The sequence below is a fragment of the Pseudopipra pipra genome, chromosome 2, assembly GCF_036250125.1.
Source record: "Pseudopipra pipra isolate bDixPip1 chromosome 2, bDixPip1.hap1, whole genome shotgun sequence".
In the NCBI taxonomy this organism is placed as follows: Eukaryota; Metazoa; Chordata; class Aves; order Passeriformes; family Pipridae; genus Pseudopipra; species Pseudopipra pipra.
This window is the reverse complement of record NC_087550.1, coordinates 50780815-50793096: the sequence shown is the minus strand read 5'-3', so window position 1 is coordinate 50793096 and position 12282 is coordinate 50780815. Positions and strand designations below refer to the sequence as shown.

Here is a 12282-nt window from a genome sequence, read left to right as displayed (position 1 = left end):
CTGCTTGCTCACTTGATTCATATCCTTCTATCACTGTATTTTACATGTATAAATTCTCTTTTTTAAGGCTTTCAGAATGCCCACAGGTCTTCAGGAATAGAGTGTATCAACTGGCTCACAAACCTGTTCTTCTACAAAGTGAGAATCTTACAAATAATTGAATGGAAGCAGCAGACAAGAATTCCAGTGCATCAGCACATTGCTTTATCCCAGATATGAATATTATCTATATGTTTTCTAATCCTTCGTTTCCATTTTTCTAGCTTCTACCCATTTTGATTGCTAAGAAATCAGGCATGATAATATGTAATTCTAAATATCGGCAAAGGCATTTCTTAAAATTTTTAGCATTTTCCATCAACAATTTCTTTGAAAAAATGGATTATATATCCCAATTGAAAGTTTGGTAAATATTGTATTCAAATTTCTTTGGAACTTGGGGTGCCTTTTAATTACTATTTCTTACATTGATTTCTCTTCTATTGACATTTCAATTCCAGACACTTCCTCTGACTCATCCCCACAGACTTGTGTTGTAGTAAACAATGATGCAATTAAATGATTTAGCTTTTTTCTTATGTTAAGATATTCTTCAAAGGCTCCTATTAAGCCTTAGTCATCCGAGCACAGGAAAAAAAATTGAATTGTAATAATTTTGCATATTATTTGCTATAACTTATACTTTTCTAAGTACTCTTTTGACACAACTTCAACTTTCTGAACAACTTCCTTTTACTTACAGTTGTCTGTACTTTGCTACTTATCTATGCTTAGGTACATTGTGAGGAGCTTTTAAACATTCTACTGGATTTTTTGACTAATAGTATATTCGCTCAGCCTTTTGTATCTTTACATTCAGGCAATTTCTCTAGCACTAACAAACACCTTTTTATTTAAGAAATAAAGGCAGTTTTTCACAGTTCCTTTAAAAATGAAAAATTGCAAATCTTGTATATTCAAGCATATTCAGCATTTTTCAAGACAAAGTCAAGCAAGAATCAATGTCTGAACTCTCTAAAAAGTTTCAAAAGTACATAAATCTAAATGTATATGCTATTTAAAAGTTTGAACCCTTGTACCAGTAAGATGCCACCCAGTTTACAGCAAGGTAGTGCAAATACAAGTGATTTTTTGATTTCTCTCCTATTCTGTATCTGAGGACATGATTTTCAGGACTTTCCTAATACACTACAAACCAAACCACATTGCATAATCTTACACAAAATTTTTCTTCAACTTTTAGTTGAAAAAATCTTTTTTTTTTAATATTCAAAGTCAGTAATACAGTTTTATTTAACATTCATCCTGTAGTTTCCTTTCCTATATCGTTTTCTCAAAAATGCACAAAGACCATGCCTCTCAGCTGTAACAAGAGCTTCTTCAGGTAGTGCTCAAAGACACTTTAGATAACAACCTGTCCATTTTTTATACTGCTGAAATCTGTTGAGCTTAGTCACCAACTGTGAAGTGATATTTCTACTCCATAGCACAGTACAATCAGAAAGATAAGGCATCACGCACTAAGTATTTCCAATATGTGGAATTTATTTCTGTCTATACTAAAATTAGTAAAGGTGTTCAGAATTAGAAACACCTAAAAGAAAAAGCTGTTTGCTCTTGACTACACTGTTTTCCTGCTATACTTTTAAAAGGATTGATGTTGAGGCTGGAACTCAAGGGAGTAGAAATTACTAGGGGTTACTAACACACAAAAATTTCAATTTGAAGCACCAAAAAAGCAGTATAGACGTATCAAATACAACACTGCCACAGCTTATGTAGCTCTCTTGAGATGTCAGTCTACTGTATTACACCCACATTTTTTATTTGGAGATATAATACCAAATTTCTCCATACGTTTTTATAAATGCTTCCTTTTACAATGTTATTAAAATACACCAATTGAAGCCTAAACTTGACACATCTTAAAGTTTTAAATTAAGATTACACATTATGTGAATGGTGTCACATGAAGAACATAGTAACTTTCGTATCTGCCTACATAAAGCTTTTGACTAGGTGATTTGAATATATAATTTTACTGTGATTTACCAAAAATTAAAAAAAAACTATTCAGAAGTTTAATGAGGATGATGTTTCTGGCAAAACCTATTGCTGAAATGTCTATGCCTGTAAGCAAATACAAAAAACTACAGGAAATAGTACATCTGATTGCAAAAATCACACCTCTCAAGTTAGCATTTGGACAGTTAGCTGCTCTGTAAATCAGTACACAATTTTTGAATACATATCTACACATTCAAAGCTTGCACAGTGAAACCAGTGTCACATCTAAAAAACATGAAGAAAATCAATTTACATGTTAAACAGTACACATTTTGACTTGTTAGAGCCAGAAGTTGTATTTGACACATTTTATTTCCTCCATTATGCATTATGTACCTTACCATATACGTGTAAACACAACTTAGTAATGGAAAAAATATATTAAACCACGTGCAAATATATTCTATAACATGTATTTCAAAAACTTTCCAAATTTGGCATATGACCCAAAGTGTATGAAGCACAAACTTTGGGAAATATAAAACTATCATGGGAGTTATATTTGGACATACTTCAGCAGATCAGCTTATTATGATATGAAACTGAAACTGCTATTCATATAATGAGATATAGGTGTACTAGTATTTCACAATTAGCTATTTTAAGTAGAACAGCAAAAGCTAAAATTTTCTAGAGTTGGCATAAAGAAAACTAGTCATTTGTATTAAAAATTATCAAAATAATGTCTTGCTAAAATATGAAAGACATGACTTTAGCCTGGAGAAGAGGAGGCTCAGAGGTGACCTCATCACCGTCTATAACTACCTGAAGGGAAGTTCTAGCCAGGTGGGGGTTGGTCTCTTCTCTCAGGCACTCAGCAATAGGACAAGGGGGCACGGGCTTAAGCTCCGCCAGGGGAAATTTAAGTTGGATATCAGGAGAAAATTCTTTACAGAGAGGGTGATCAGGCATTGGAATGGGCTGCCCAGAGGGGTGGTGGATTCACCATCCCTGGAGATTTTTAAACGCAGCTTGGACGTGGCACTGAGTGCCATGATCTAGTAAATGGACTGGATTTGGACCAAGGGTTGGACTCGATGATCTCGGAGGTCTTTTCCAACCCAATCGCTTCTATGATTCTATGATTCTATGATTCTATGACTTCATCAGCAAGTAAAGATCAGCTAGATCCCACAGTCTAATTAACAATAACATAATACGAAAGTTAACAATTCCATTTGTTCATTTGTTCCAGGTTCAGTGTTCATCAGTAGCATCAGATGTGCTACTGTAAAAGAAAATTGAATTATCACAACACTTTTCTGTCTATAAAATTAAATGTGCAAAACAGAATTGATTCATTCTGATAGACTCAGCAGACGTGTTTATAAGGCTTTATATATCCTCGAGTAATATGCTAGAAAAAGACACTACTTCATTTTAAAAAAACCACAAGTGAACAAAAGCTACCTGATGAAATCAGAATCAGTGATTTTGAATCACAAATACATACTAAGAAAAATAGTAGAACATTAAGCTGATGTGTGAACAATGGCATTCCCTCCCTAAGAGTTTGGTTTCTCAGAACAAAACAAGCACTGAAATTCAACATACAAAATCTAAGCCCATAAAAAAAGAAATGAGCTTCACAGCAAAATATACACAACACCACTATCAATGATAAACACATAATGCTTGCTGTATGGAAAGTCAGTGCCTCAGTCAACTAACTGCAATTTTGAAGGCTGCGGAATAATTGTTCCCCTAGGATTACTACGCATAGAGTAGAAATGAACACTGATATGATCTACAGATATAATCATGATATACTATGAAAAATGAGAAATCCCAAAACATCACTGACACAGAAGAAAGTTCAGGGCCTTATATCATACAGCATTGCCAGCAAAATTTTTCAAGACTCTGGCCACAAAGCTACCAGGTACAGAATTTTCAGAAACAGAATGAGGGAGTTTTAATAATAAAATAAATCATTTTACAAATACTCAGAATTCTTCTCTGTCTGAAGCTAATTAAGCAGTACTTTAAAAAACAAGCTGACTTTATAGAACTGTTACTCTATAAATTATTTTTTTTCTAATTGATTCTGAACTGTAATAGACATAAAAATTTGCATGATCATCAGAGCAGTTACTCATAAAAAAGAAAGTATTAGTAACACAAAAGAGATTTTAGTCCTTCTTCCCAGAAGTACTTTGTCACATTTTCAATGTTATTCTTTATTGTAAATACCACTTTGCTTACCTTGCGTGGCTGAAAGTCATACTTCACACAGTGCTGGAAACCTTTGCCTTTTGACTTCAATGATGTAACTATCAAGCAGTTGCCAACAAAATGAGCAGAATATCCAACACCTTTGCTAGTGCGGAAACTGAAAAGAAAGAATTATGAATGAAATTGGGACAAGGGGAATTATTGTATAATAAAGAGATTCAAATACAACTTTAAATCGCCATGAGAAAGAAAATAACTTAGTACCTGGAATGGTGAACTTAATTTTCTCCCAGCATTCTTTGGGGGGTGCTACTCACCTTCAGCACTTAATTGATTCCAGGCTACACTTCAAAAATCAGTACTTTTTTTTTTACTAAAATCCAAGATATTAAATATTGTACCTATCACGTTTCCCCTCAGTTTCCTAATTCATCATAATTTAAAATAATACATCTGATTAAAGTTGTGAAGAAATAACCATTACAGAACAAGTGTGAGCTGCCTTGCAATTTTATGGGGTTCAGAGAAAAATGCAGATGGTATGACATACAAATTGGGATTCAAGACAATTACTATGCAAAAGAATTATTTTTCAAGACATGAATTAATTAGGCTAATGATCTATGAAGGTTTATTCATCTGAGTGGTGAATTTATTTTCATTTGTCAAATGGATAAAGGACTGAAATTTTAAGAAACTAAGTTTAGTAACGGTTTTCAGCCTTCTTGTGACAAACGTCATGAAGACAGATAATGCAGAAATCTCATACATTTCTCTAGTTATATTTGAAATCAAAAGCATTGTAAAGAGAAATACTGGACTTATATAAAAAACAGTTTGCGAAGGTAGCTGGTCAAAATTCACAAATGGCATTACACAGAGCAATTCAAAATGCGTAAGTCCATATCTACATCCATTGTCACTTAATGCTTTCTGAAAAGCTAAGTACAGTAAAGAGCAGTCTGCTATGATTAATAAGGAGCATACAGCTTTCAACCTTTCTCTAAATAAATAACCAATGGCTGAAATACAAGGTCTAGATGGTGAACTTCATCAATAAATTCTTAAATGAAGCTTTGCAAGTATGAGAAAAGATACTACTAATTTTGAACATTTGTATAAAGTCCTGTAGCCCACTAATTAACACTTTCATTCTCTTAATGTAGCTAATGTATAAAGTAATTTCATATTCTTACAGTGATGTTTTAAATGGTTTCTTTGTTGCAACATTTTCATCAAACACTTTACTAGGTTTTTGCTAGGAACATTAAGAAGTGAAATGTACAAACAAGCACTAAGTTCAGATTTCATCTTACTTAATAGCTGCTACATATCTTTATCTTTCTATATATTAGGTTCTATATCTTTAGTTTACCCTACTACAAAGATATAACCTTGATTTTAATATGCAGAAAAATTGCATAGCTATAGACCTAATTCCATCTTCAGAAAATTACAGTTAAATGTGTATGCATACATCACTGAAGGAGAGAATCAGATTTTCCTCTTTGCTCACTGTCAAAAATATTACTCATAAATCATGACTTTATGAAAAAAATAGATTCTTTACAAGATAGGTGGTGTGATAAGACCCTGAGGTAGTCAGGGTTTACACATTCTTCTCCTCTAAGTGAATTTTTAAAGGAGGCAAAAACCAGACATTCAAATTACCGAATTCTAGAAAGCCATTTTTGTTTTAATAAATTAGAATACTTTTATTAAATGTTAAAAACAGAGTGATGAGGCTAAACAAGAATAATAACATCTAGAGATGAATTTTCTGCACTCTAATGGGTCCTCACCCAGAGGTCCTTCCGTCCAGTCTTGAAGTATATATAGGATATCTCTTTATTTTCTCAAATTCAAGCTGTGTCTTCTTCATTCTTTCATCTGCCTCTATACATTGTACACAATTCTCTCTCCCCTCAAGCTATTGTGCTGAAAAGGAGCATTATTCCCTGCCACAGCCTTTAGTAAAGGGCTTCCATACACCACTCTTTGCAAAAAAAAAAGGGCATTCTTTTTAATAAACGTAAAAACTCCTCTCTAAATAAACCAATACATAATCTAAGAATGAAGAGAAAAATTACATACTGTCCATTACCACTGACCTCAACAATGAAGACAATTTATAACACTGACATTCCCCTTTATCTTTTGAAGACTATTTTTAATCTGGATCACATCAATGATCTGGCTTCCACAATGACCCCATAGGCGGCTAACCCCTCAACAAAAGGAACAGTGAATATCATTCATATATGCATACAATCTACATTACCTATATATACAAATTACCTGCACGACCACATCAGTGAATTTTGTACAATAACATGAAGGTTAAAAACTTAAATTACAGCTTTTACAATAAAAATAACTGATTGTGTTGTGAGCTGGTCTGAGATTTGATTTACCTCCTTAGGGCCTTATGCCATTCAAAAAATTTTTCAGCAGGTAGCTGTATCTCTCACAATGACAAATTTGTTTTTCAGCAACTAAGTCACCTCTACAGTCTAAAATGGTTTTGTTTAACAGAATCCCAAACTGAAGGATATTAAAAAAAAATACAGATTCACTACGCCCTGACATATGATGTGGTATTATTTGATTAGAGATGTTACATAAAATGTTTTATTTTAAATTACCAATTTAAATTGCCAAACATTGTAAATATCATCACATTTTTACTTGATAAAACATTATTACAATTGTGTAAGATGCATCCTACTACTTTCGATAGGAGCTAGTAAGCATTTTGAAATAAAGAATGTCTCTTGAAGAAACATCTACACCTTTAAAATTTTTTTCATTTTCTATCCTTACTGGTTACTGGGCTGATTTTGTCACCATTATGGTCAAATGAGGCTGTTCCTGAAATTTTAAGCACTTTAACTTCCCAGAGTTCAGCATATGAACACAATAAAGCAATGACATAACGAAAAACAGCTCTTTTCTTAGCAGGGCTCTTCAACTTGGAATAGAATAAATAGAATAAAAGATTCTATAAACATGACTTTACTTTTTTCCTCCAAACAATTAGAATTCTAATACAACAGTAATTAAGAAACTGAGAACTCAGACATGTTCTCTGTTTACCTCAACATTATAGTATATAATGTTAATCTTCGTATTTTACTTCTTGCCAAAGGTAAAGTAGGCCAGGACTGGTCTCTAGGATACTGCAAAGAAAGTCTCTTACAAATTACCTACATGTGTAGAACTTGCCACATCCAAAGATGAAATGCACAGAGACAACAAGAGCAGTACTGTCAACAGCCATATGGTTTTATGAGCCTTAAACTACCTCCCAGAGCAGCTGGTATACAATTTTACTACAGTTCGTTCATAAAACCTTTACAGTTATGTTTCATTTCAGCCAGTTTCTCAAAGCAGCTACTGAATGTTATTACACTTCCATTACACGAAAGCATTCTTCCATCCACCAGGGAACTGTTTAGGGATTCCAGTTTCTTTACCTTAGGATTTTACAAGCAATTTAACATATGATCATAGTACTGAGAAGATATTAATACATTCTTGCCTGAATGAGGGGGAGGGGAAGTTCCTTTCTACTAACTTTGGAATTCCATTATGTGCTTTTGCAACTGTTCTGCATTATTTCTATTATTATTAGGTCTAGAGAAGGACTGACAATACTAGAAAGCTTGATTTTTGGCTTTTTTTTTTTTCTCCTTGTCCTTACATCTGCAAAAATAAAATGTAGAATGCACTTGCAGAAGTTTTAGCCATTCTTCCATTAAATGCTTGTGGAATCACTTGGATGATTAATTGACAAGAAGCAACAATTATAACAATCTGGCCTCAGTTCACCCTCCAATTTTTTTACAGAGCCTGATACATAATCCGAAAGAAAACATCTCTTAAAAAATAATGAAACAAAACAACACAAAAAACCGGATCAAAAATCAATCTTAGTATCCGTATCGATCTTATCAAATTCCAGGCCTGACTTAGAAGTTATTTTTTTAGCAGGAAGAAGTATAGAGATTTAGAGGAGGGAGACTTCCCAATTGACCATGCATAAGGTTAGCCCTAAATTTCTAAATTTGCATGTCTATAAGACAAAGAATCTACACCTTATTTTTTAGAAAACATTTCCAAAAATCTATTTAATGATGATGATTATTATACTGTGTCTTCTAACTTTGATAAAGTATTGTGTGTCTAAAAGTTTGATTTTTCCTATTTTGCAGGCTACCCACTGGATCTCAGATTAAAAAAAAAATCCATCAACATTAGGTTTTGCATAAATTCTGAAAACAGAAGCCAAGAGCATCCTAACTTTCATCACTATTTTTATTTCTTGAAAGGTTTCATTATAAAATGTGTCTTCCAGGGCACAGTTCACTCCCAGGTGTCCTATGAATAGTACCAATTTTTCCACCAGCCTCTTAAAAGTACCAGTTCTTAACTGTAAATGGCATTTCAGTAATGCTTCTGCCAAGATTTCAGGAAGGGATCACATCACCTTTTTTCTCTTCTCTGTTCAGACTATCCTTAAAAGGATCCCATTAGCTCTTTTCAGCTAGAGCAATGAAGAAGCAGTTTATGATCAGTTGGTAACCTATATCAACCTTTAACATCCTACTGTAATCCCTGCTTTCTTATATATAACTACTCATACATATAACTACCCATTATTCACTGCTAGGTATATGATGTTTGTTGGCTTATACTAAAATTTGTGCTATGTAATTCTGAATCTTACTATTTGAACTTGACTGGTCTGCCTTGTTATTTATCATCCATGCAAATGTCAAACTTCTAATTTTCTTTCCAGGATTGTTACATTCATTTTATAATTGGTAAGATAACTACAATATTGTCCCAATACACAGGTGTTAATAGACTGTCTGTTAGAAGCTGCCCAATATCATCCTCAGAGATAATTAAAATTATTTTTAAAGAAAAAAACAAATTGGCTTACAGTTCTTGAAGTAGGGCTTAGTGTTTAGCTAATTACAGAACAGTAGTAATTTTCCCTCACATCTGGCAAATGTGAAAACATTTCTTTGCTTCCCTTCTCCATTTGTAAGCATCACCTGACTGGAGAAGGTCCCAAGGAACCTGTTCTAGCTGACTGCTTTCATCACCTCTGCCTCAAATCAGAGCACTATCTGAAGCTGTCCATGCTACTAAGTTAGTGCTTTTAAAATAAAGATTGCTTAAGAGACAGATTACTTTTAAGAAGAAACTAAAAAGAAAGAGTTAATTTGTATGACATATTTTTCACCTAGGTAAACAGAAAAAAGTATTACCTCCTCAAAAGTACATTTAAAAGAAAATAAATGTTTGCTTTAGTATCTTCCTCTTGGTGGTGGTTGCGTGTGACTCAAACTTTCATGTGGCAAAGTCCAACATCTTTGTAAAGAAGATCTAGTTTGAATGTTTTTCCTATTTTGAATTATTAATTATAGCTTGCTTTGAGCCACTATATAAAAATGGTAAGAATTCGCATTGTTCCTAATTTCCTTCTGATGTTGGTATATTCAGTTTCTCTTATATGCATTACACTCACACCAAATTTGCACATTTTTTGGGAACAGGTGATCAGTAAGCCATTTTTATATTCACAGATCTAATTTCTATTACCTCTAGCTAACATACAGACAGTGCGCGCTGAATATAACATATTTATTTTGTAGAACTAACATCAGACAAGAATCTTAAACACCAAACAGAAAATGCGACAACATTCTCAGTTTAAAGCTCTAAGAAATATTATATTTTAAAATTCCTAAAGAAACCACCACACTAGATTTTATGGTTAATCCACAAAGCACATATCTTGCAACCATGGATATATAAATTGCAAAGCAAAAAGGACAGATGACTTTGTAGGAGCTTGTATACAGTAAGCAGCCATTAAAATCTGCAGATATTTGGCAGGGGGGAACTAAAAACAATGAGAAAGACTAACTGATACTAGGAAGACATAACAAATCATACCTGCAGCATTATAAGTTACTTACCAATAGAGATAGGGTTTATCCTTATCTACATTGATATTGTTTAGTGGATCCATACGAAACCAGGTGTTAAGAGTAAACCCATTTTGATAAGGCCACTTAGCAATAGGAGGCAATGCAATTGCCTGGAAGAAGAGGAAAAAAAAAAAGAAACAAAAAAGTTAATTTTTTGAGAAATACTGTTAAAGGTAATGTCTTTCTAAAATCCTGTTGTTCTAGATCTGTAGATCTGCTTTAACTTTAAATAATACAGAAAAAACTTCAAATAGTGCTTTTGAATAAATGCATTACTTTTTCATCTATTTTAAAATACTTTAATTTTTAACTACATAAATTCTATCACTAGAGGACACAAAATGATATTAACAGAACAAAAATAGAAAAAATACTTCTGCAGAAATTAAACCATAAATTTAGCTTTCAATAATTATTAATCTCATCTATAAACTTAAATATTAAATCAAATTAATCAACAGATCACACTATAAAGATTCATTGTTAAAACTACAGTATAAAAAAGGTTGTTCTCTGAATTGTAAGAGCACTATCAGATTTTTTTTCCTATGAACATCTATTAAGGTAAGAGACTGAAAGTTTTACTCCAATTCCCAGTTAAATACATCCATAGTAAGGGATGTCTTGGGAAGAAATTAAATTTTTCAGTATTTCATTTTTAGGGGCTGACTGATGAAGAGGTTTCAGAGAACTCCTTATACCTGGGCAAGGCCCTGAATAACGATTAGGGAGGAAATGGAAGACATAGCAGCTTTCCAGTACCTAAAGGTGGCCTAAAAGAAAGCTGCAGAGGGACTTTATGCAAGGCCATGTAGTGATAGGACAAGCGTGAGTGAGTTCTGTGACTGACTTTTCCATCATTTTTATATGCAAGTCAATTGCTGATACAATTTTAAGAGCAGAGAAATAGGAAAACCACAGTAAATTTTATAATTAGATACAGCAATGTGCTCTGATCATGCTAGTACTTAGGAAGACAAAAGAAAAAACACCAGTTCTGCTTCAAGCTTGGTACTAAACATTTAAAGGAACACCTTTGGGATATGCCTGCTGAGAAGGAGTTTCCTGCCTGAAACAGAAGAAGAGCTGCTTGATGACAAATGGGAACAACACCTAGGAACCACCACCACTAATGTCCAAATGGAGTGACTAACATGCCACTTACACAGACTGGCAGAGATGTAATACAGTTCTGGAAGAGTCCTTCAGCTGGGATAGTGAAGCAGGTCTCAGAAGCATATCACTAGACTGGTTCAGTAGACTCTTGGCTCTTTTTACTGCCACAGAAGTCTTGGTTATACAAGCAGCATGCACCTAACTTTAAAGAGGACCAATCTGATATTTATCATGCCAATTAAAAATTATACTGTTTCTCTGTCTGATGTCAACACAGTGCATCACACCTGAAAACTTGAACTCAGTGCTAGTGAACAAGGTCCTATCCATTCTCTTCTAATGAAGTGTTTTGTTTTTTGGATCATTTTATAAATATTTGCCCTTGGTCCACTTCAGAGGATGTATCCTCTCCAGAACTTCATAGTGTAATCCAACATGCACTACTCAAGAAGTGTAAATTTGAAACTCATACGTCTTGATTTACAGATTGAAGTCAATCTTGAGTGCTATGTAAAACAAAATCCTGGAAGGATCCAATCCAAGGAAAGAGAAATGTGTACTGGGCATTTCGATTAAGAGCTTTACGCTCCTGTAACTGATGCATATCTTTGGACGGGGAGGAATATGTGAAATTCTTTCCCTGCAAAACCTTTTTTGAACCTCTGATAAATTTAAGAGAGAAATTTCATTAGGGTTTGCCTCTGAAGCCCAGAGATGTCAAAGCAGTACGTGTCATTGTAGACATTCATATTCTGCAACACCTGTCTTGCTGCTGCATCTACTTTTAGCAGAGGTTAACTGTGGCTTTAATTTAGCAGTACGAAATGAAACTTTCCCTTTCAAAACTCATTAATTAATTCCTTACACAATCTGCACTATGCATTTTGCTGACACACCTGTTTATACAGCTGAATATCCA

At 33.6% G+C, this 12282-nt stretch overlaps 1 protein-coding gene across 11 annotated transcripts in view; it reads right to left on the bottom strand.

The window, feature by feature from the left end:
- Window positions 1–12282, bottom strand: part of NBEA (neurobeachin) — a 473951-nt gene that overhangs the window by 368702 nt on the left and 92967 nt on the right. For all 11 annotated transcript variants that reach the window (XM_064645536.1, XM_064645533.1, XM_064645538.1 and 8 more), the window contains exons 5-6: window positions 10236–10357; window positions 4273–4399 (exon numbers count right to left, since the gene is read on the bottom strand). In XM_064645536.1, the coding sequence (XP_064501606.1) occupies window positions 4273–4399; window positions 10236–10357 (249 nt within the window). The remainder of the gene's footprint in view (window positions 1–4272; window positions 4400–10235; window positions 10358–12282) is intronic.